Source organism: Phodopus roborovskii, unplaced genomic scaffold, assembly GCF_943737965.1.
Source record: "Phodopus roborovskii unplaced genomic scaffold, PHOROB, whole genome shotgun sequence".
Taxonomy (NCBI): domain Eukaryota; kingdom Metazoa; phylum Chordata; class Mammalia; order Rodentia; family Cricetidae; genus Phodopus; species Phodopus roborovskii.
The window spans coordinates 8575452-8602160 of NW_026126424.1; the positions used below are offsets into that span (position 1 = coordinate 8575452).

Below are 26709 nucleotides of genomic sequence, written 5' to 3' on the forward strand. Positions count from 1 at the left end.
TAGTCCTTGTGATGTTGCAGGCAGTCCTACATTGGTGACCTGTGGTCTCTGGAGATGGTATGTAGCATGGCTCTTTCCTGTTTCTGCTTTTGCCCATAGGACTTCATTTCCCATACCTCCTACATTGTGTTTTACCTGTGTTACAAATGCATGGCAGTTGCAGATAACCAAAGCTTAGGCAGATTTCCTGCTTTGACACAATTGTCCCTGTCATTCTGTTTTTGCATAGATTTGGTTCATGGGCTCCTGCATGAGAATTTTCAGATAAAATGTGTTCAGCAGGCTATACGTTATGCAGGAAGACAGAGGGGATATCACCAGAAGGCATCCAAACAGACACACAGGATGAGAACTGGAGAGCTGGATCCCTCTTAATAGAGATGGGAAGGAAAGAGCTAGGAACTGAGGCATGAGCCTTAAATCATATACCAGACCCAGATTTTCTAACTGAAGTCATCCACGAATTGAAATCAGAAGACTTAATGTATTTTTTCTTACATGCAGGAGCCTATAAACCAAATCCATGCAAAAACAGAACGACTGGGACAATTGTGTCAAACTTCCCACTAGAACATCTAAACCGTCTCTGAGTTCCCCCAATAATCCCTTTAGAGTATTTTTTCATTTGCTCTGTGGCAGCCACTCTCTTAACTCACTGCTTGGTTTTCATGTTGACTGTGGTACAAATTCCGACTTGGTCAGTTTTCACCTTCTGCCCATCCTTCAATGAGGGCTAGCCAGCAGGCAGTGCCAGCCCTTGACTTCTCCCGACCTTTCTAACCTTGTGAGTCTCAGCTGTTTCCACACTCTTTAATGCATCATTTACAGACAGAAGATGCTCAGCACCACACCTGCGTTCCTGTCTTCCACTGCCCCGCAGGGAACACTCTGTTCACAGTGAATGACTTCCCTGCCACACTGTACCCATCCCTACCCCATTTAACTTTCATTTTAACTTGGTTACATAACTGTGCGGCTCTATGGTTCTCAAATAGACCTGCAGTTTTCTTACTGTCCTCTGAATTCATGTCTTCCATGGCGACACAAAGTCTAATTATTGAGAACGTTTTATCCTCACACATAGGAAATGAATAGAAAACTACGTTCTGAACTCTGAACCAAGTTGTTAAATGAGACAGTCTGGATAGACACAGAGTCCTCCATAGAACAAGACTCATACCCCATCTACATAGTGTGTCTAAAGGGAGGCCCAGAGGTAGGGTCTCTCACCAGCCTAACTGTACACACACACACACACACACACACACACACACACACACACACACACACACACAGGCCAGCCGTCTTCATGCCTGTTTGAAGCCTTTCTAGGCATATTGGTGTGCCTCGAGATATATTGACTGAGATTGTACCATTTCCCAAGAATGGTCAGCAACTGTAAAGATTACTGTTTCCAAGTTTGAATTTCCCAGTGTTATACTACCTCCCTTCTCTGAGGTAAGTCCTTATTAAAATACCTTGGGAAAGTCTCTCCTTTCTTCTGTAGCGTGAGAGCTGTGTTCAGGAAATGTGTTCATCACCCTATAGCAGCATCTGTAATAGAACAGGACTCTGGTCCTGCTTCTGTCCCCCATGATGGCCCACCGAGGTTCTAAAACTCATAGAGTAAAGGCCTCCCCTTTACTCCTTTCAAACTCACAGAATTTAAGAAAAAGGACAACATCCAAGTTTCTTCACAATTGTCTCCACTTAGCTAAATGACCTGGGCAAGCTAGATTCCTGGGCAGCTGCATGTATGCTGTGATTTTCTCTGCTAGATAAACTAGATCCTAAAAGTGCTTTATTTGAAGTCATACACTTTTAAAATGTAGCAGGAACAAGCATTCAATCACATGTTCACATATAGGCATTTTCTTTTTTAGTTTTGGATATTTATCCTTACCCTGATACATTGTTAACATTTTTATTACTTTTTGATAATTCCATAGAAATTATTTGGATCATTACTCAGGTAAAGTTCATTTTTATGTCCTCTCAGCATATAACACACACACACACACACACACACACACACACACTTGTTCTACATGAACCAGCATAGGATTTAGAACAAATATTTGCTGAGTTCATGAATAAAGATTGTAAATGGCCTTAATTTACATGAAATTATATGTCTAATTGTTGATAGTAAACATACCTGATACACCTGGAATTTTCTGGTTATGGATTTTAGCATTATTACAGTTTATGCTGTTTCCAGGCATGAACAACCTTGGGCTAATAAGCCTTGAATTTAAACTGAAATACTTCAAGAAATCTAAGGTAAAGTATCTTCTCACTGTATATGTTTTAGCAATATAGGTGAGATGTATAGAGGCTTGACTGACTCAGAAATACCTTGTGCATTAAGTGAGCTGAGAGCACTTCCTGGGAATACTTCTAAGGACTAGAGTAAATTTTCAGAGTGGTGTTCAAAACACTGGAAAAGAAGTCATGTTAACATAGAAGGCTGAAAACGTAATGTCTGAATCAGGTGACATTTACAAAGCAGTCATTGAACTAAAATGTTTTGCATTGAGGCAATAAGAATGACAATTTGTTTTCTTAAAGCAGTGAGCAGAATGGCTGACAATATGAAGAACACTTGACTTTCTAAATATACTCCTTGACTTTCTGTGTCTTCAAGTATGGCGAGCACGGGCTACTGTGGGTCTTACTACGTGACTTAGCTGAAAACAGCAAATCGTGCCCAACTCCTTCCGTTATTGCACTTTCATGTAGTCAGGAAAGCTGGACCTGGACGTGGGTGGGGGTTGGGGGGTCCCATCACAGATGTGGACATTAGAAGCAAAGCATGAAAAGACCTTCTGCTAAGTGACAGTTTGTCATCTTGTTTGTGACACTTCCTAAAGCTAACAACTGAACAGATGGACTCTTACTTTTGGGTCTGGCAGTATGCACCCATGGACTTTGGGGCCACTTGCTGCAGGATTTTCACACTAGAACAGAAACTGATTTGTTTTCAAATGTGTATTCTACCTACCTAAAATGCCACTTTCCTGAGAAGTACCTTGCTAATAACAGACTTTATTTCCAAATGTTCGGCAGAAGGACTTACACTTTAGCAATGAGGGTTATGCACAATTGGAGAATTTTAAAGTCTTATTTAATTTTATTCCTAAGATTCCATGATAAAAGCACTGACTTTGAGACTTAAAATAGAAAATGTCTAAAATAATACCAAGTCTATTTCAGTTTTAATTATTTCTTTAACTTCCCTTGCTGTCCCTTCTTCTTTATATGATCTTTTCATTCCTGACAGTGGAGGGTTCTTCCAGGTCCTAGTTAGAATTCAATACTTATCATCTTTATGTATATCTTCTTCCACAAAGTTAAGATTCAGTAAAGTTAACTAGAGCTTTCTCCTTACATGGCCATCTTTCCTTCAGGTTCTTCCAAGGCAAACCTGTGGCCTCTTCACTCACACAATTTTCTACAAGGAATATCCAGGAGGCCCCAAAGAACTGGACAAGAGTATTCATGGAGGGGAGCTATTTTTCACTGTGGTTCTCAACCCAGTAAGTACTTTAGACATTTAAACAAATGATGTTTAAAATGACAAGGTGCATAAAACGTACCTTGAGGAGGAAATAGGGAATTGGGTAGTTATGAATCAAATAGCATGAAGCTTGCTGCTATGGAAACCGAAATCATTCTTCTCTCCTCCGTGCTCCTGTCTCTCCTCCTCCTTCCCCTCAACTTCCCTCTTTCTTCTTTGCAGCTCTGCCCCCTCTGTCCTCTGGCCTATGTCCTCTTCTCTTGCTGTACCCCTTCATCTTTCTCTTTTTCCCCTCTTTCCCACCCTCCTCACTGCCCCAGCCCTATCTCATCTCTCTTCTCTGATACAAGAAAACACGGGTTTTATTAGTAAAAGGAAGGAGCTGGATAACCAACTGCCACTCTTGTTCCCCATTCATACTCAGTTCGGCCCTGCTGGGTCACGGAGCATCCCTGAGGAATGGAGTGCTGCCCTTTATCCTTTATATCTGTATGCTGGTGTACCAACAATGCGGAGAGCCACCGGCAAATTCATTTTCCTGGAGCAGAGTGCCATAAAAAACATGCGGTGAAAGAAAAACTATTAAAGTGAGCTGCAGAAGGGAAAGGCCGTTAGTGATTTTCTTCCATGAAAGAGAACAGAAAAAAAAAAAAATACAGGAAAAAAATATTTTAAAATATATGACTTTACCCATGGCTTTAGCAATATTCAAGATAGAAAATTGCAGTTATCTCCAAATACAAAGTTTTTTTTTCTTATCAGGAGGAAAGTTGGATAAGATAGAAATAAACAGTAAAATTTGAAAGAGACTTAGCTTGACCTTAATTTTGCAGGCTCTATAAATAAAACTGAAAGTGTTTGTCATCATCTACTCTATTCAACAGCAGATCTATATTTTAGCAGCCAAAAAATGAGATGCATGAAAAAGTAACTCAATCTTTGGTAACATCTGTGTGAGTTCCCACCTCAGGACCCTTTGCATCTTTCAGCTTTTAGGAAGAGTATCAAATTTCTGAGCCCTCCTCCAGCAGATATTTCTGGTTCACACTCCACAAGTTACCCCCTTCTTCTAGATTATCTATATTTTGAATTACTCTATATAGATGTCTTCTCTTTTGTCCCCCAACTTAACAAGTATTGTGTAGAGAAAAGGAAGTTCAAGTTTACCAGTTTGTGATTATGAACCAAAGACTCAGTTAATTACCTGTGAAATGCTAACAAGTTCATCAATAGTTTTGAGACCTTGAATCTATTATTTTATAAGATTCTGATGGGGTAATGCAGTGGGAACCAGTCTGGTGACTGTCTATCCATTGGTGATGTAGTATTTGAAAACCTCCTGGTATTATTTTCTCTGAACTTTGTGGACTAAATGATCTCCACTCAACACAGAAGAAATTCAAAAGTCAGTCACTCATATATAGTGAACTTAATGTTTTTACCTATTATCTGATAAGTACTGTTTTACATTAGTTTCAAATTTTCCCTTCTAGAAGATCATTGTTTTCAGGAAACAAAAATTGGTTCAAATTAATTGGGAGCTTGTGATATGTAACCTGAGGTAGTCAGTGATTAGAGATGATTCCTCTGGTACAGAAGGTCCAATAGAGGGTATGGTTTCTCTCCACCTGGTGGAGACAGTTGTTTGTGAGGTCAACATTTAGAAACTGGCCATGAGGATGTGTGCTATCATCGGTGATGACTGCCTAAAATAACAAAGTGAGGAATGGGGCATGCTTCCCAAGAATTCTCATAGTGAAATTAAATTGTCAAAGAAAGTTATGTTCAAGCTTCAAAACCCCCAGCTTCAGTAAAGCATGTATGAAGTTAGCAGATGACATGTTTTATTTGGTCAGAATGGGAATAAAAAACTCCCTATCAGATCATAGTATGTGTTATCTGTAAGAAAGATGGGCATTTTAATTATAGCAGATATGAAAGATGGCCTCTGGATGATCACATAATAATATAGGCCTTAATTAAAGGTGATAGTTTCTGAAAATACCAAGTAATGTTATTTCCTAGGAAAAGGTGCATGAGTACTGGAAACACAGACTTAAGTGCATTAAGTCACAGTTGGTGGGAAGGGAAAATACAGTCAGGGCTGTGGTTAAAGACCCTCTAAAATATTGCTCCTTCATCAACACTTGAAGGTGTTAGAACATCAATATTGGGTAAGAGATGGCTACAATTAAGTGCATTTTAGAGTTAAACTTGAAAAGAAAACAGCAAAGATAAAAACTTCTTAAACTGAATAACCTTCTGTTACACTACTACTAAAGTATTTTTTGTAGTTAAAAAGAGGTGTCAGTCAAGGGAATATAACATAATTAGAAAAGTACAATGACAAACTAGCACAGAAAAGGAGAAAAAACACCTTGCCTGTCTTTCACTGATTTCCGGTATCATGAACCAGGAAACTTCTGATATGAGATGAATGCAGATGTTTTGATGACTGGAGCTTAAATCCAGTTTCTGTATAGATTCTGTTATAGAAAGAATATGTTGATCATAAGAACTCATTGTCACTGGGGTAGCAAGATGCAAAATGGTTTTATGAACATCTGTCTTGTGTTGGTGAATACTACCCAAGCAGGCTGAATCCCAAGAAGGGGCCTTCCATGTCTATGTTTCTTTACAAAGCTCCTCCATGAAGGCATCTACAAATTGCATGTTGCTTTACACATTTCCCCGATAGAAGGACTCTCTAGCTGAGCTTTTGTTAAATTAATTTCTTTTGTTTTACTTACATATATGTTTGTGCACCATGTGCATGTCTAGTGCCTATGGAAACTCTACGAGGACATCAGATGCCCTGGAATTGGAGTTATTGACAGTTGTAAGCCACCATGTGGGTGTTGAGAGCCAAACTTGGACTTCTGAAAGAGCAACAAGTACTCTGAATTGCTAAGTCATCTACACACACACACACACACACACACACACACACACACACACACACACCTCTATACCTTTGTGTCCTAGCTTGCCTTCTGTTGCTTGATAAAACATTGGTCACACAAATAAATGACTATCAAAGCACCACCTTTTTTCTCTTGTTTCTCCCTGAGATCTTATATTACTATCACCACATAAAACAGCTCAATTTTTTAAATTTCTCAGTCTTTAAAAGTTTTAACACTCTAAAAGTTCAATGTCTCTTTAAAATATATGACTTCTCCCTCTAGAGGTGAGCTAGCTTTTAGAGTTCACTGGCCAAAGAGCAGACACTGAAGTATTTATGTTTGTTCCAGGTCAAGGATAAAGGAAATGAGGTTACATTGTATTATACCATTGGAGTCTGAGATGACTCAGCTAGAAAGCCACTTCGCATGAAAGCATGAAGATCTGAGTTTCATCCCCAGCACCCACATTAAATGCCAGGTACACAGAAATGTACCTGGAATCCCAGCAGTGGGGAGGTAGAAACAGAAAGATCCCTGTCAAGCCAGTTTAGCCAAATTGGTGAGCTCCATATTAATAAGAGGCACAGTCTCAAGAAATAAGGTGCCAATCAATTAGGAAGACATTCAACATCAACCTATGCCCCACACACTCATGTGCCCACATGTGTACATGTGATATACACATATGTGTGTGTGAAAGAAATACCCCAGAGTCATTGTTTACTACATATTCACAAGCACAGATTTAGGTGTTCTCAGATACAGATTTGTCTGATCAAGTCACAGTACAACAAATCTGCCATATGCTTTATACAGTTATTGATTGATAAAAAGAGAGATAAAGATGATATTTTTAATATTCTAAACAATGAAAAAATCCTAGTTACTTTAAGATACCTATATAAATTATATATAGATGGGATATGAACATTAAAATTTATAGGTTCTAGAGAGATAGCCCAGTGGTTAAGAGCACTGCCTACTTTTGCAGAGAACCTACATTTGATTCCCAGCACCTGCATGGTGGTTCACAACTGGCTGTGACTCCAGCTCCAAGGGATCTGGTGCCCTCTTTTGGCCTCAACAAGCATGAGACATGCACACATGATCACAGAAATACATGTAGGCAAAAACACTCATGCATATTTAAAAAAATAAATTTGTAAAAGTGACAAAAGTTATTGAGTGATAATTATTACATTTGTCCACAATAAAGAAATCCCTATGTATGTATGACATATATATTTACACAAAATGAGGTAGTAAGGGAAACCACACATTCTTTGCAGTTCCATCTAGGTATGATGGAATGGAGTTGCTTTATCTGGGCAGAACTGCATCTCTGTGTTACTAGGATAGCTCAGTGAGCAAGGACATCACCCTCTTAGGCAGAACTGCATCTCCATGTTACTGGGTCATTGAGCAAGGAGGTCACATTCCTACCTCACTGTTTATATTTGGAGTCACCAAATGTTCTGAGTCTCTTTATATTTAGCAAATACACAGTACATATTGGGTCATTAATACTTCTCTGATTAAAAATAAAGTCAGTGCTTGCTTTGTTTTTTCATCCAAAAGGCTTTGTGGCTTGCCAGAGGATTCATATTTTCACCACTCTTGGTTGGCACCTGGGGGAAGTTCCATGCACATAGTACACACTTTATCTGCAATCTCCAGGATCAGTGGCTACAATCATTATGCCCATCATCTATTCTTTGTCTCTCTCAACTTGATATACTCATTCTTTCACCATGTCATCAACACATAGAACCATAGAGCACTATTTTAACCATATCCTAGATACCCTTCTACCAGATTCCAAAGTAAAATCAAAGAAACAAAATTATAAATGTGGGATCTCAAACTGGGAGTAAAATGTGTATCAATTACAAATAAAACAACAAATATTCACATGGCAATGGTCTGTGTGAAGAGAAATTAAGTCACATTAAATATTGAAAACTATACTTTGCCTGTGAATGTGTAAAATTCAGCTGAGAGGAAACTACTTTGTTTTTCCTGATGAGAAGTGTTATTCTTTCCCTTGTCATCTAGTTCTACAGAACACTCTGTTAGAGAAAAGGTGACAAATGAACCACCACTCCTGCCTTAGATAATGAGAAGTGATTGCTGCACTGTCCAGTAGGGAGCACTAACCAAGAGCCTTGGATAAAAGGTTCAGACAATGTGTTAGGACTTCCAGGAGAGTTTTGAGGCTCAGATATTCATCATGTGCTTAACTGAGGTGATCATTATACTCAAGCAGACTAGAAACACACACACACACACACACACACTAAATAATACATTAAAAACAACCAATAATTAGTGTTGAAGGATAAAATTTTCAGTTATCTGCTCTTGTTAGTACATAAGAGCATAATTAATATTTACTAGGTTCCTGTTGTCTATCTGTACTTATCTTTATCACTTACTCCATAGTATGCTTATTTCCGTGTACACCTTTTCCATTGTGTAAGAAAAAAATTCTGTGCAACATTCATCTTCATCTGTGCTTCCTGTTATGTCAAGATCTGTACTTTGCACTCAGTAAGAGCTAACTAAATGCTTTGTTAAATGATTGGCTGGATTCATGAAAAGCTGTGTTTGGGGACATGAATTACTTGTGACATACCCAAATATGAATCATATCAAACATTGATTTCCTAAAACTACATTCTGGCAGCTTCTCTGCTTGCAAGTAAATGAAATGTAAGATTCAGAGGAAAATTCAGCTGGCACGAGTATTTCAACAGGTTCCCACAAGTGATGGAGAAGTGTTGTGCCACATAAAAATCTCTTAAGGGTGGAAAGGACCAGAAAGGAAGTGAATTCAACTTCTTGGCCCCAGTTGGGATCCCAGTGAGATGACCTGAGCTGCTCAAGGTCACTCTGTTAGTATTATAAGGAGAATGTCATCCTTCTTGATGCCAATTCAGTACATCTGCCAAGGCAGCATGCTGCTTCTACAGCAGCTGAAATAACCTTGTACTGAGTACAGTAGTTCTTAGTGTGCCTCAGCTACCTGGCAGTGGGGAAGTGTATAAATGGTTGGAAATTTCAGACCATTATCTGGGAAAAGGTAACTATCTCTTCACTGAGTTTTCCCCATGCTTTAGAGAAAGTCTATTATAAGCATTGACTGCCTCATGGGCTTTGGAGCAACTATGTTGTTCCTTCTTTAAGTGGTAAATCTGGTTGACATTACTTATAAATTGATGAGATACTTATACTGATAAAGCCAAAGTTCATATTTCACACATTACCTCTCAAAAAATTTTTGTATACTGTCATTAATGTCTTCACTACTGACTATGCTGCTATATAATAATTGCCATTGTGGAATTAAGAAAACCAAAGGAAACATAATCTACTCTTTCAGCTTCCACACTTAAGAAAAACAGAACTCATTAGGATAGGTATTATTTTAAAAATCTATATCAGGCACTGGTTTCACACACTAATCCCAGAACTGGGGAGGCACAAGCAGGTGGGCTTCTGTGAGTTTGAAGCCATCCTGGTCTGCACAGCAAGTTCCAAGCCAGCCAGGGTTACACAGGGAAACCCTGTCTTGCAAACAAAAAGAAGAGAAAAGAAATCTCAGGAAATTTCAGTAAATAGGTTAAAGAAAGGGAATTTAGTGGGCAGTCTGTCTCTCAGATTTGTTCAGTTGTATATTTGCACTTAAACATACTAAAACAATTAAAACAAAAAAGATAAAATATTAATTGACAAGAAATTGTCATGAGTGTGCAATGAAAAAGAATTGAAGATAGATGGGGGAAGTCCCTCTGTATATGTTTCTCTTATTGGTTGATAAATAAAACACTGTGGCCAATACAGGCAGCAATAAAGTTGGGGCTACCAGAGGAAAAGAAGGAGTCACTATGTGGAGCCCAGGAGGGTAGGATGCACCAGTCATTCTCCGGTAAGATAAGGCCATGTAGAAATGCATAGATTAATAGAAATGAGTTAATAATTAAGACAGAGCTAGTCAATAAGAAGCCCAAGCCAGCAGCCAATAGTTTTATCATTAATATATGTCTTTGTGTGTTCATTTGGGGGCTCAAGGGCAGTGGGACTAGCCAAGACAGAAAACTCATGCCTACAGAAGTTAGCATGTCCAAATCAGTCATGCCACCGACTCAGCCAGATGTGAATCTCAGTGTATCCCAGTAGACTCTTCATGGTCCTGGCTTTGCCTTATGTTTATTCCAACAATTACGGGATATGCATAACAAGAGGGAACATGAGACGGGATGTGGCATTCTTTGGCTTAACCTGAGCACATTAGGAACCCTGGAGAGAACAAAAATGTATTGTGCACCACCAGGAGTCAGTGAAATTGGCTACTACACTTTGCAAAACAGATTGCTGTTGGAATAGATGCCAGTAACTTCCACAAAAATTAGCAGCATCTTGGTAGGTGTGATCTATAATACCAAAAGCCCACAGCTTCCTTTCCGGGAGTCTCACCTTCCAAACAAGCACAAGAGTCCAATTGATCAAAGAAATGAATATTATTATGTCTTAGTTAATCCTTGAAAGTGTCCTTTCAAAACAGAAACAAACATATTTCACCTGGGGCAGGGACAATCACATTGGGTGTCTCCCCAAAAATGACCTAGGGTGTCTTCTCATTTTTCTAGACTCTTTTTAAAAGAAAATCTCTATACATGTCTTTTAACTCTCTGAACGCAAAGTGCTGTTTTGTGACTTCATGAACTAATGATAGCTTCAAGTCTGGATGCATTAGTGAGCTCATGAGACATCTTTCTATTGAGTTCCCTCCAGTTTTGTTTAGATTTCTCCACTATTAGCTTATAAAATCATGGCTTAAACAGAGCTTTCCCATAGTGTTGTATGTTACTAATTCTTTCTCTTTTCTCAGAAGTTGTGAGCTTCTTGATTTAAAAGGTACTGCTTTGTTCTATTTCATATTTACAAAATGTCATAAAACTTTCCGTACATGGTATCTCCTCAGTGTATGGTAATTCATTATTTTCTCCTGCCAGCAAATGTTCTAAGTTAAAATCTGTCTTTAAAACATAACCATAGACTTTTCATGAGCTCAGAAAGTTGTGCATAATTGGACTTCCATCTCTCCCAACAAAGCATGTAAGGAGACCTTTGGGGAAACCTTCAAATTTGTGCCAAGTTGATGAGTTCTGCTCAAAATAGTAAATCACAAAATTAAGCTATTTTGAAACACCATTTATTTTCTCTATAGGTTAAAAAAAAAAACAATGTCAAACAATTCTGTTAGCATGTCTTGTTCCAGTGGCTGTGAAAGCCGGCCCACAGGTGTCCCAGTGACTGTGGAATAGGGTGAAATATACATACACAGTAAACACTGTACACAAAGTCTTGGTGCAGCAATTTTGATTATAGAGATCATATTTCACAGAAAGAAATATTATGGGATCTACTTTTGACACATAACTGGGATATATAATAGCTATCCATGTTATATAGTGGAAACAACTTGAATATCCATCAGCTAGAGACTAGTTAAATCATCTTTGTTACAGCTACACAAACTAATGTGCACTTAAAAATAGAAATTATGTTCAGTTCTTCACACAAACACACACACGCATGCAGGCACACACACACGCACACACGCATGCACACACATACACATACAAGAAAAAGTGTTCTCAGCACATCCTGACTTCCATCATTTATTTTAAAAGTTACACAAATTCCATAATTGCTCATCAAGTTGGATGAAAGGAAAGGCAGGAAGATTGCATCAAAGAAAAACTGCACAGTTACCTGCAGGAGCTGAAGTGGGGAGACAGACAGGAGAAGTGTTTCCGTGAACACAGCTTTGATTTTGAAATAAAATAATAAATGAAAAAGTGTGAGCGGAAAGCAATGAGCAAGTAACCTACTTGGAATGTTACAATCTCTTTATATACTATAAAAAACTAGTTTAAATGATTCTGAGCAAGCATTTGGACTACATATATTCAGTAAGATAAAAGAGTGAGATTCTGAATGGAAATTTTCAACCTGTAAAATAGTTTTGCATTGTATTCTTTTACTAGAATTACGGAAGCTTTCACATCCTGTCTGGGACAATGAATGACTATAAAGCAGTGGGGAACTGTAGAAAGGGCAGGAAAGGATACTCGGGGTACTGATTTTGATGTAAGAAGATGAATAGGAACAAAGATTCCAGACTTTGGTGCCAGAGTCACCTGATTCTCAGTAGCTTTTGGTAACTAGAGTCATATGCCATCATTAGCATCCAGGTAACCAGGGGCACATGCCATCAATGGAATCCAGTGATAAGGAGTTCTATAAGTCCCCACACTAAACTAAGCATCCATTCTCCTCAAAAGTAACAGCTTTTTGAAGTAAGGACTTACCCAAGTTAGGTACCTGGAAAATACAAACTGAGTCTGAAATATCTTGTATCAGCGATGATGATGATGATGATAGTGATGATGATGATACAGTGAGCCTTCACAAAGTAGGATTTTTTTAATTAGAACAAAAGTCAGCTATAAGAGGCTCTTAATGACCAAATTTGATATAGTTTCAACATCAAGACGTAATAATGCAGACATACTGAAACTATGGCGAAAGGATGTGTTTATTACGTATGATCAACACAGGAGTGATGAGACCAGAAAATCACCACGATGAACAAAGGACTACTGACTTAGACAAGAACCAATAATTGCCAGAACCATTGGAAGAAATGTGGCTATTAAATAGTGTGTGTTTAGTCACGAAGCTTCATCCCAGAGACTGCATGTTAATTACAGAAAGGTGAGCCCTCATACGGGGTAAAGCTGGCAGTTTCTATTAGCAGAGTGATCAAGCAGCAGCAGGAGAGTAGGGAGAGTTCAACAATGTAGCATAGCAACCCCCACCTCCTAATGAGATGCAACATAAAAAGACTACACATCAGGGAAGGTGCTAGCATAAGGAGTGCTGGACCCTCCCGCTTCCTATGAAGACATCAGCTCAGCACTTTATAGACCATTCCCCTTTGTGAGGGATCCAGGGGCAAGTGAAGAGATTTTTGGACCACAGGTGACATGATGGTAGCAGGCGACACCACAGAACTCATTTGGCCTCCATCTTACTTTCAACTACAAGTGGTAGAAAACTCCTAGCTCATGTCTTCTCCTTGGAGAGGAAAAGAGAAAGCTGAATACATATTCAACATTCAGACTTTGGAAGGCCACTTGTTGACCTCATTTCTGTCTTGTCTAAATTGAAACCAAAAATGTATAGTAAGGTGTAAGCAGGAAAAGAGGTAGCTTGCGCACAACAGTTTGGCCTTCTGGAACTGACTCAGATGTTTTCTATCTCGCCTGTCTTGGAACACTAGCTGAACCTAACATACCTAAAATCTGAGGCAACGATGAACAAAGTGTTTCCTCATAGCTTGCAGTTGCTTCAGCAACCATGCAGTGTGGCAGGGGGATTTTAACGGGAGCAAGGGATTACAAACCCTAAAAAAAAGTGTCTGCCTTGCAAGCGTGAGGATTTGAGTTCATATTTCCAGAAACTACATAAAAATCAGAATATAAGGACATGTGCTCATAAGCATAACGCTTGAGGAGCAGAAACAGGAGGCTCTCCGGGTCTCACTGACTGTGCTGGCTAGTTTTATGACAACTTAACACAAACTAGGGTCGTCAGAGGAAAGAGATCCTCAGTTGAGAAAATGACTCCAAAAGATCCAGCTGTAGGTAAGTCTGTTGGACATTTTCTTAATTAGTGATTGTTCAGGGAGGACCCAGTCCATTATGGATTGTACCATCCCTGGGCTGGTGATCCTGGATTCAATAAGAAAGCAGACAAAGCAAACCAGAGGAAGCAAGCCAGTAAGCAACATCTCTCCATGTGTTGGCAACAGCTCCTGCCTCCAGGTTCCTGCCCTGTTTGAATTCCTGTCCTGACTTCCTTCAGTAATACAGTTCATAATACTATAAGCCAAATAAACCCTGTCCTCCCCAACTTACTTTTTGGTTATGCTGTTTTGTCATAGCAATAGAAACTCTAACTACGATACTGACCTACTTGTCTAGCAGTCAGTGAGCTCCAGTTTCAGTGAGAGACCTGTCTCTAAACAGCTGAAGTGGAGAGTAATTAGGAAGGACACCAGTTATAAACCTCTGACCTCCACACACATGCCTATTCACAAACACACACACATAAAACAAAATAGGCTGACGAGGAAGAAGAGGGAGACATATCCATACAAAAGTTTGAGAGGTCTTTCAAATATCTAGCCCAGCTGATAGTCAAGATACAGGGAGGGGATTTTATGAAAAAAAAAATGTGCATCTTAACACACAGTGATAATGTGCTTGAAGAAACAAAAAAGCAGGGCCAAATAAAAAATCAGAATAAATTTCAAGAAACATACCCTAGAAATATTTGCAAAATTATCATCTTCAAAAAATACACAATAAGTATCACAGAGATAGTGACCAAACTCAAGAGCAAAGAGCCTTAAACAGTATCTAAGTTTCAAAAAGCTGAAAAATGTTTTTAAAAGAACCAAATAAAAATTGGAGCTAAAGAATGCAAAAACTAAACTGCATAACTCACTGTAGGAGTTTCATGCCCTACATGATGAAACAGATGGAAGACAAGAACTGACTTTTGCTATTTGAAACTACAGCATCCCTTTACCGCTTATGCATGAGGACACACTCAAAACTCTTTGCAGGCCTGAAACTGAAGATTGTACATGTCACCTTTAAATGCTGTGCTTTTCCTATTCATAATATTCCAACCCCAATGCCTTTCCATTATTTATTAATAATTTATCCTGTGCAGAACTTGTAAAACGTGAAGTTTAAAGTACAACACCTAAAACAGTGTATGTTTTCTTCCTTAGAATGTTATGGATATAAGATTAGAGCTTATATGGCTTAACAATTTTAACACATGATTTTTGTCTTTCCTAAGTGAGAGCTTTCTCTTTTCACTTAAAGGAAGTGTCTATGACCTCTCATCAACGAAATTCCTGGCATCGTTACCTGGTGCTTTGAGTGCATTATTAGGTAAAATGAAGGTTACTGAACACAGCTCTTAAAATACAGTGAATGCTGTGATAGATCACCAGCTGCTTGTGTAACAGATGGGGAGATAACATGGATGGATGGCCTGATAAAGAGGCACAGACAGGATAGAGAAGGAGAGCCCATTGTGCTACTGAGACTACAGCTTACGAACTGTTTGCTTCTGGAACAATCCACTTAATATTTACACACCACTGCTGCTTCGAATCACTGAGACGAAAGAAGGAGGTACCATAATCAAAATGGAGTAGTGTATTCAATCAGAAAGAAAAAAGTGGTAAATAAGAAAAGATGACCTAAGGGCAAGAGCTCAAACAATTAATAGATAGTGGGAGAGATAGAGAGAGGAAATAAAACCCATTTGAAGAAATAACAAGTAAAACTTCCCCAAATCTGCAAAGGGAATAGATACCAAGACACGAGAAGACTGCAAACTCTAGCAAGAACTGAAGTTCCATAGCAGCACACATTAGGACCAAAATGTCAGAAATGAAGAAGGATTTTGAAAGTATCCGAAGAAAAAACGATCCCCCACATTAAAGAGAACCTTCCTAAAGCTACCAGCATATTCCTCCACAGAAACCTTCCAGGAAGAAGGAGCCAAGGTTGTCCATTCAAAGTGCTGCGTGATGGGGGAAAAAAAAAAAACGGCAAGCAAGAACAACCTCCAGAAAAGCTGCCCTTCAAAACTGAAGGATACTTCAAAACACCAAACATAAAAAATACATCCCCAAATAAAAGTGAAATAAACTTTATTTGCCTCACAAAAAGTGTAAAAGGGATTCTTCCGGTTGAGAGCTGGTCACTCACCAGTGAGAACTCAGAGAATACTGTGACCCTGGGATGAAAGTGCCTGCATCACTTAGTCATGATGTTAGGAAACAAAAGTGTGAAAAATATGTGTGACTAGATAATACTGTTTAACAAGCACAACATAAAAGATGCCTTCTGCGACAGCAATGAGGAAATAATGAACAAAGAATCAGTTTTGCTGGTTAAAGGGAAAATTATTATGAGCTGAGAATGTGAGCTTCTGTTTGCTGATAACTAGATTTTAATGCCTTGGTAATCAAGAAAAGTACTTACAACAGGTACAAAATGAGAAAATGAGAACGAATCAAAGAATGTCACAATAAAAATTAGATATCCAAAGAAGACAGTGGAGAAAGACAAAGGGTCAAATAGCTACAAAGACTGGTTAAAATGTGTAATAACATTGGCGATGTTTTCTATTGGCAGCAAATAATACTGAATGCAAATGATTAAAATTCCCAGTCAAAAGACTAAGTAAAGACAAAACCTAAATTTCACTATTGTTTGTGGGACATTCACTTTAGGTTACTGATATTCCTGGACTAGCATAATAAAATCCTCCGGGTGTATGTCCAAAAGTAGAGTTGGATCATGTAGTAGATCTGGCCTCAGCTTGTTGAGGAACCTCTGAATCACCATCAGTTTCCATAGTAGTTATGCTAATTTACAGTCCCTCCAGCAATGAATAAGTAAGTGTTCCCTGTCTGTGCACCAGGCACCAGCATCTGCTGTAGTTTGTTTCTTTGATCTTTGATTTCTGATCTTTGATCTGGGTCATTTTGCCTGGCATGTGCTGGCATTAAATACTTGAGCCACCACAATCAGCTAGACAGTTTTTAATTGAAGTATTTAGCTATCAAGGAAAAAGAAGTTAAAACTACTTTGAGATTTTATCTTATCCCAGTGTGAATTCAAGTCCAGCTTGGTCTCTGTGTTCCAAGAGAGCTAGAGCTACCTAACAGGGAGACCCTGTCTCAAAACAACAGCCACAATAAAAAGAAATTTAAAAGAAAACTAAACCATTTGTGTTTCATCTTTCAAGAACTGTTTAGATGTATGCTCCAGTTTTTAACTTGGTTGTTTGTGTTATTGTGGTTCAGATTTTTCAGTGCTTTGTGTATGCTAGAAATTTAGCCCTGTCAGATGTATAACTTGCTACTAACACTGTTACTGCCTTGAGGTCAGTCTGTGATCTTCATATCTAATGTTTGGTTTTATGAAGTTGGATATCCTTATGTTTGGTATAGAAATGTTTAGAATTACAATATCCTCTCTGTGGGTTTTTCCTTTGATGAGTATTAAATGTCCTTCCTTTTCTCTTATGATTAGTTTTGGCTTGAAAACTACTTTATCAGATACTAGAATAGCTACACCTGCTTCTGTTTCATTTGTCTGAAATACCTTCTTCCATCCTATGGTATTGCCTACCCTTGGGGCTAAATTGTGTGTTTCTTGGAGGTAAAAACATCAATTCTGTTTTCTAATCCAGTCTTTTAGTCTCAGTCTTTTTCAAGGCGTGGGAGGGGAATTTAGATGATTTAAACTGAGGATTATTATTAAATAATGTTTAGTGATTTTCTTTTGTCTTGGTGGTTACCTTTTCTGGGAATATGTATTCGTTTTGCCCTCTTTGGTATGCTTTAATCATGGAAAGTTTTTCTTTCTCCTGCAATTACAGCTGGTGGTTTTGCTCAGTTTAGAAGTGTGGGGTGGCATACGTGGTCATTTAGAACTTGTAGAACATCTGTCCAGGCCTTCTGCCTTGCAAAATCTCCATTGAAAATCTGTTATTAGTCTGATGGGCCTGCCTCTATATGTGACTTGGTCTTTCTCTCTTGCTGCTCTCTACACCCTACGTTTGTCTTGTGCATTTCATGTTTAATTAGTGTGTGTTGTAGAGAATTACTTTTATGGTCCAGGCTACACTGTGGTCTGAATGCCTCTTGCACCTTAGCAGGCATCCTTTTAGGTTTGGAGAATTTCTTCTGTGATTTTGTGGTATTTTCTGTGCCTTTGACTTGGGTTCCTGCTCCTTATCGTATACCTACTATTTGCAGGTTTGGTATTTTTTTAAGTGTCTCGGATTTCCTGTATGTTCTTCTCTTGTGACTTTTGACATTTACTATTTTCTTTGACAGAGTGATCCACTTCATCTTCCTCATCTTCGAGACCTGACATTCTCTCTCCCATTTGATTCTGTGTTGTTTGTACTTCCCTGTCAGCTCTTTGTTTGATGTCCTGAGTTTCTCTAGTTTTATGTAGTTTTGGCTTTTCTTCAAAGATCCTATGTCCATTTTCTAATGTTATTAGCAATTCATTTTATTAATTCCATCTTGAACTGTTTCATTATTTTATTCAGCTCTCCGTGTCTGTGTATTCCTCATTCATACCCTCTTTGAGATCATTGAATGTACTTATAATTGCTATTTTGAAGTCATCTTCCTGGGCATTATCTATGGTGCTTTTCTCAAAAAATCAGCACACTAAGGATGATAGTTTAAGGGAGAGACATATTATCACCATTATTTAAATAATTTGCTTTTGTAAGTGGACCTAGATATCTGGGATTTGATCTTGAGTGCTATATCTTCTTGGGTTTCTATTCTCTCCTTTGTTGAATGGCTGTTTAGATTTTTGTTTGGTCCTATCCTGACCTTCCACCGTGTGGGCCACTTGAATGTTGGTTGGTGTTCTATCTTGGGGCCACTATAGTTTGGTTTGCAATTGGGGTGTCTGAAGTAGTGTGGTTTTGTCTCGGGACAGTTCTGGGCAGACTCCACAGGTGGAAGTGGGTATCAGACAGGGTGGGAAGCAGGAAGCTGGCAGCCAGGGAAAAGGAGGAGTGGGCCCAACAACCAGTGTTTTTAACACAGAAGAATTTGTTAAAGTATCTTTATCTTTTTTTATTATTTATTTTTTTATTATTTTACTTATCTATCCCAGTTCCCTCTCTCCCTCCTCCCATGCCCCCGACCACCTTCCCATCCCATTCCCCCCCACACTCCATAGAGAGGGTGCTGCCTTCCAGGAGGGGTCAACAAAATCTGTCAAGTCATTTGGTGTAAGGACTAGGCCCTCCCTCCTGCCTCTAGGTTAAAGGAGTATCCCTCCATGGGGAATGTGCTCCCAAAGTCCTTTCCTGCACCAGGGATACATCCTGGTTCCACTGTCAGAAGTCCTGTAGAGTGCCCAGGAATTCTAACTGAGACCCATGTTCAGGGGGTCTGAGTCGGTCCAATGCTGGTTTCCCAGCTAACAGTATAGGGGCCCATTAGCTCCTCCTTGTTCAGATCAGCTATCGGGGGGGGGGGGGCTGGAAAGATAGCTCAGCTGTTAAACTATCTTTCTTAAGTCTTGAGAGTATATTGTAAATATTAATCTAATCATGAATACTAAACTAAGAAAGGTGTGCACTGGATAAGGAAGGTGTGCACTGGATAAGGAAGGTGTGCACTGGATAAGGAAGGTGTGCACTGGATAAGGAAGGTGTGCACTGGATAAGGAAGATGTGCACTGGATAAGGAAGGTGTGCACTGGATAAGGAAGGTGTGCACTGGATAAGGAAGGTGTGCACTGGATAAGGAAGGTGTGCACTGGATAAGGAAGGTGTGCACTGGATAAGGAAGGTGTGCACTGGGCTGGAGGAAGTATGAAGTGGGCTGAGGAGAGTGTACAGTAGGCGAAGGAAGGAGTGCACTGGGGTTTTGCTTGACAAGCTTTCCTGGTTTTAGTCACAGTGACCAGCACTGAAAGCCAGGTGGCTTGCACAGCTGGAAGCTGCTGTGGTATTTGCTCCTGACAATTCAGTCTTGGTTCCCAGTGAAACTGTGGATGTCTCTAGAGGTCATGTGATAACGCTCTATAGAAAGGTGCTAATCCAATTGCACAAGAAATTAATGATTGGGATGGGCCTTGTCTTTTTCAAGATTAGTTTCTCAGACCTTGTGACCTTTCTGTTAAGTAGAGCCTGCAGCCAAATCTGAGGTGCATGAGCAGTGTAGACCAGCGACAGCAAGGGAAGACAAACTCAGCTGCAGCTCCCTCTGTTATCCCTCTGTTATCCACTAACACTGCTCTCTCCAGATGCTACTAGATGTTAGAAATCATGGTTTCAAAAAATATTACCAGGACACCATAATGTTCCTTGCATTGATGCCTAGGACACTCTAGGTGAATTCTTTAACCACAGAAAACACAGGGTCCAGATGTTCATATGAAGAGGAAAGACAAGGATGGCAAGGCCTGGCTGAACAGCCTATAGTCATTGCCATGAGGTTTCTGCTTTCTGTCTTTGTGCTCTGTCGTGTTATGGTTTCATTATTAATGCCTTGCACAAGGGAAGAGAACAAAGTATAGAAAAAATGTTAATTATTATGAAACGAAAAATAGAAACAAGGTCAATGTCCAACTGAAAGAAAATGCTTTAAAATTGTGTCTATTTAAAACCATGCTTATGAACCCTGTGGTAACAACATGTTATAAAACATTTTAACTGTCAAATTATGAATTAGTACACACGCACAGATATTTTAAGACAGTAATTGCAGCACTTTTTGAGAATTTAAAAGAACTCTTTTCTTCAAACTTCAGAACATTGACACCAGCTAGAAGTTTGCAGGAGAAAAGGTAAACACTAGTAGTTATAGCTTAGCTGTCTTTAATTCGCTTCCTCCCTCCAATAGCTACAGCCCTGAACAAAGAACTAAGCAAGGAATAGTAGACCTGGAAAGGGGAAATAGAGAAACAAAGTTCTGATTCAGCCAACACGGGCTCCGTGCTGTCCTACAAGTCCAAGTCCTCACTGAAGGTGGCGACTATAATACTTTTAATATATATTATATTGACCTTATCTGACAAATAAGGAAAATGGGGTTTAAAACAATTTCATTACTTCATGAAAGGAAAACAAAAGAAAAAAGTCTGCATTCTGCTATCACGGAGCTCAGATGCCAGAATAACCCGGATCGACATTTGTGAACTTCATTTTTTTAAAAACAGAATTCATACACATTTCTTAGTCTGGCACTCATCTGAAGGGGTGCATTTTAGAAAAGCAGCAGTGGAAAATAAAAGCTGACATAAGAAAAATATATAAAAAATACCCAAAGCACTGAAAAAGCATAGCTCTATGGCAGCTCAGAAGTATTCTGTCTCAAACACACAGCCCTGAGCAAGGCCAGGTTGGCACATGTGTAGTCAGAGGAAGGTAACACAATTATCTTATGCAAAGGTCATCTCCCTAGCTACCTCCTTATTATTCTCAGTGGATGTGGTGTTTCTCTTTATTTCTTTTTATAAAACTTGAAAACCCAGCATGAGAGTTACAAGCTGATTTCTAAATCACTGCCCCTCTGAAAAGTCAATCCCAGATACAATATTTGGCTTGTCTGCCTACCTAAAAGCTGACGAATAGACTTAACAGCTCAGCTGAAGCTCTCTGTGTCATGGCGCTATAAAGCGCAGGCTGCTCTTTGTGTAAACATGATTTCTGTGGTTTAACTTTAGGCTGTTTTCTGTGGTCCTCTCATGTAGCAGGGATACATCCGAGGAACAGCTTCGTTTCCTGTGAAGGCTGGAAACTGTTAACAGCAAAGTTTGGAGACACTGTTGAGTGAGTACTTTGCCATATGTTAAACTAAACTTGATATGAAAAATCATATCAGTTTCCAGCTTCCCAGAACATTCTAAAGAAAAAAGAAGCAGCAGCTCCTCCGGCTTTATAAATATAAAAGCATCTGTCTGTACAGGAAACCCGGCTCTGCCATTTCCCAAATGATCCCTACTTATGTGTATAAGGAAAATCAGATCTGATGAACTATGCAGGAAACCATGAGCCATTGATTCAGCATTTGAAGTAGCTATCCGCAGTTCCATATAATGGGCTGCCTGGTAGGCTACCATTGCAGGGAGATAGATCTCAGCAGACTTGTCCGATGTGATCCTGAAGCATCTATGTTTCCAAGTTAAACCTTCCTGTGAGATACACTGTTTGCATTCAAATGTCCCCACCACCATTTCCAACACAAGAAGACTCATGAGCATCCATGAAATGTCAGGCAGTTTCTTCCTAATACGTTATTTATTGCTGACTTTCTGAGCCTCCTAGAGTTTCCCTAGGTCAGTCACCTGGACACTAACACCCTTCGTTTAGTTACCAGTAACACTTTGTATAAGAGATCGTGTGATTGTTTGTTGAGTTATGATCTTACTTGTAGCCCTGACTGATCTGGAACTCCATGTGTCTACCAAGCAAGGCTTGGACTCAAAGAGAACAGCTGCCTCTGCCTCGTGTGCTGGGATTAAAGCATGTGCCACCACATCTGGATGTTAGTAGCACTTTTAGGAATATTTCTGAGATGTCTCATGGCTCACTTCCCCAATGGGACATGCCATTTTTCAGTGTCTTTTACCCTGAGCCAGCTTTCTATTCTGGAAGCTACGCTGTCTCGTGGCTCTCATATGATGAACACATACATACAACCAGAACGCTGTCAATCGTCTGTCTGTGAGGCCTTTCACGCCATCTGTTCACGGCCCCTGCTTCCACGTCAGCAGCATTTGCTCTCTTGACTACAATCTCTGTCACCAATATGATGTTTGTTCTGCATTTCATTGGTTGTTTTCTAGCACCATAGACATCACTAAGTTTTCCTGGCAAACTCTTGGCCTGTTTCATGTAGTGTCCCTGGGATATTTCCAAATGACGTCCTTGAACTGCAAAACCATTCTGGTTGTTCTCTCTTTCTCTTTCCATTCATTTTCCTTATTTAGTAAATGGCATCTCTTCTTGTTCTTGGTCACATATTTCCATCTCTCCAGTCATGTCAATATCACATACACATGATTCTTATTCATACATCACTCATGGTCTCTTCATTTACATCCTTCTGTATTTCAAAGGTTGCTGTGCCCTAATGTTTCTTTAAATAAATTCTTTAGAAAGACATTCTCTGTAATGAGTATGGTTTTTCCGCCTGACACCACCCGGTCTTGTCCTGCCGCCTCGCCAGCCCCAAATAATACACAGAGACTCTGTATTTGATACAATACTGTTGGCCCAGTTACTTGTTTCTTATTGGCTAGCTCTGTCTTTAATTATTAACCCATTTCTGCTGATCTATGTATTTTTACATGGCCTTCTCTTACCGCAGAGGTGGCTGGCATCCAGCTCTCTCCAGACTCTCCATCTTGACTCCTCCTTACTACTTCCTATTTCCTCCTTGTCTCCTAGTCCCTCCTATCTTCCTTTCCTATTGGCCAACAGTGCTTTATTATTAATCAGTATGAGAAACATATACAGAATGACATCTCCCATCATCTCCTCTTTTCTGTCTAAATAAAAAGAAGGGTTTTAACCTTAACATAGCAAAATATATCACATAACAGTTATCAAATAAGAATCACAGTTAACACTATTTAGTCCATTAACATTTAGCAAGATTTGAAGAAAATATTCCATCATCTATCCTATCTTTGTGTGTCTAAAGTCTATGTAACTTATCTTTAATACTAAGGAAAACTATAACCATAACTATTTGTCTTCAACTCCTTCAAAGACCACAGAAGGATAGTCTATAAACTCTAGAAATGACAGAGACATCTTGCCTTGTCAGGCACCTGAATTTCTTCTGTAATCTTCCATCTTCAGCCCATTAGCCATAGTGTGTCTGGCAGACTCTTCAGCAAACAGGAAACTTTAAACTGTCTTCTTGTATTGGCAGTTTGTCAGTCACTTTTCTCTGTGTCCTACAGACTGTCTCGCAGACTCTTCCATGAAGCAGGAACTCTGTAGCAATGTCCATCTTGAATCAGCAGTCACTTTTCTGTGGGTCCTGCAAGTCCAGTTTATACAACATAAAGTCAAACAGTCCAGACAAGAGCAGTATCTTGTCCAAATGGCTAGTCTTGCCATATTGGAAGCAAACTCCAAAACGAGTTTCTTCAATGTCCATCTTCTTTTCTGGTGCAGGTGGTATTGCCAAGAGCAATTATGTCTCACTGTCACGAAAACCCTAAACCATTTTAAATGCCATATTCTGTAGGTCTTTGAAAGGTTTGAAGAATGCCTATCTATCTCAAATACATCTCTGTGTATCTTGAAAACCTAACTAACTTAACTCTAAGCTTTGACTATCATAGGTAATTATCTATAATCTGTACTACATTATACAATATGTTTCTGAATGAACTATATAAACACAATGCCTAAACAAAAGGAGAATTATACACATCACAAAATTGACCTTAAATTGTATCAATAAATGAAAATCCATTCCAAAACAAAGTAATCATATCAATACCATAATTTCCTTTTTACCTTTAAAAATAATTGGCTGTGATCATTCTTAATATGACGACGCCCCCTTTCCCTACCCTTAAAATTTTGGGATAATAGTCATCGTCTTTGGGTTGGTTTTAATTATTTGGGATTGGGTGATGCTTACACTCGGGTTTATCTTTTAGATAGGAATAGGGAATGGTTGGGAAAGGTATGGTTTAGATGGGATATAGGTAGATTAGCCTATTTTCTTGAGAATTTGAGTAAGAATGAGATAGTATTTTACAGCTTACATTGTTGTGTATTCTTATGTGGTAAGCTATGTAAAATTAAGTTTATATTTTGTTATATTGTGTTAAATCTTTCCACTTACAATGTTTTATGCACATTATTTTTTACCATATTCTATGTATGTATACTTTTCTTGTATTCAAGACATTTTGTATATTGATACAATTTGGGATATTTATCTTGCTGCCCTTTATAGTTCTACCTCTTGTCTTGACATTTATACTCTACCTCTATTTTAGGGATTTACATGTAGGTATATGTAATAGTTATATTGTTTAAGTATTTGTTCCTGCTTTACTCAGGGAAGTTTTAATCAGTCTTTTTAGCTAAGTTCCCGAGTATTACAGATTATCTTCACTCACATTTCCTGTACCTATGAGATTAGTCAGATATAGATGCTTAATCTTCAATCACTTCATAGACATGCAGAACATGGCATTTAAATGTTTTAATATTAGTACTCCATTGACATGAGACACTGTTGCTCCTGACAACACCGTGCACTTTCCCGAAAAGATGTTGGACACTGTTGTTGCTCCTGCTGGAATTCAATCTCGCCTCAGCTAATGGCCTGTTGGGCAAAGAATTACCCCCACCTTGACCACTGATTTGGACATGCAGTCCTATGTGCTTGCAGGAGACAAATATAAAAGACTGCTTAACCTTGCCAAGTCAGGGTAAGACAGCCATTCTATCTCCCTGCTGTTGTTGTGGTCTGTCAAGTTCTCTTGGCCTTAGCCAAATCTGGGTGTACCAACGTGGCTGTGAGACCTAAGGTGACTGTTCAGGTGGCTTGCTGTTTCTGTCCTTGCTGCACCTTTTGGAAGTAGCCCATCCACATTTCCTGTCTACTCTAGTATTGTTAATTTCCTTCTCAGGTCTTGATGAGGTTGAAGATTAAACTATCACAACGATTATTCTCTCTTTCTAGTTACATATATTAGGTACTAGACTTACGTTTTCCAGCTTAGGACAACTCTATTGTAAACTCCATTATGCCCTCACCCTAGGACTAGATATGTAGGTCATTTTGTTCTCGATTTTCCTTTTCTTAGAGCACACTTGTTATTCACTGTTTTGTATATAGTTTTGTATTAAGCCTAAATCTTTTCTTTAGACTAAAAGGGGAATTGTAGTGAGATAGTCTGTCTGTGGCACTGACCACGCCCATTGGGGGGTGGAGCCATGGGTGGAGTGACCTGTGGAAGGAGGTCAGAGGGGGCCAGGAAAGGTGCTCTCTTTCTGGCGTGACTTGGACAGGAGAGCATCGGGTTGAATTTCCTGGTGTTCATCTGTCTAGGTTGTAAGTTATTTCTCCCTGAATAAACATCTATTCGGCCTATTTGTTTATCCTGATCCTTATTTACTGCGATAATTCTCCATCCAATCTCAGAAGCATTAAAATGACTCTTCCAGATTTAAAACAATGAGCCCTCCTTAACATAACTAAAACTAAAACCAGGCTGTAGCCCTAGTGCAAATAGACTTTGGGAGCCCATTCCCCATGGAGGGATACTCTCTTAGACTAGAGACACAGGGGAGAGCCCAGGCCCTACCTCAAATGACTTGACAGACTTTGATGATCTCTCATGGAAGGCCTCACCCTCCCTGGGTAGTAGATGGGGAATGGGATGGGGGTGTCGTTGGGGTGCATAGGAGGATGGGAGGAAGAAGAAACTGGGATTGATATGTAAAATAAGAAAAATAATAAAAAACCTTATCCATCTTATGACATTAATAACACTCAGTGTGTGACCTGTTTCTTCCTTTTCCTGGGGATAGGCACAACCGAAGTATTCGCTCAGCCTGGAAAATGTAGGAAAAGGACTTGACACCTATTAAAAC

The 26709-nt window shown here is 39.2% G+C and overlaps 1 protein-coding gene across 1 annotated transcript in view; it reads left to right on the top strand.

The window, feature by feature from the left end:
* The window catches only part of Ndst3 (N-deacetylase and N-sulfotransferase 3), a 132954-nt gene that overhangs the window by 59067 nt on the left and 47178 nt on the right, over window positions 1-26709 (top strand). The window contains exon 5 of the mRNA XM_051185558.1: window positions 3411-3539. Within this exon, the coding sequence (XP_051041515.1) occupies window positions 3411-3539 (129 nt within the window). The remainder of the gene's footprint in view (window positions 1-3410; window positions 3540-26709) is intronic.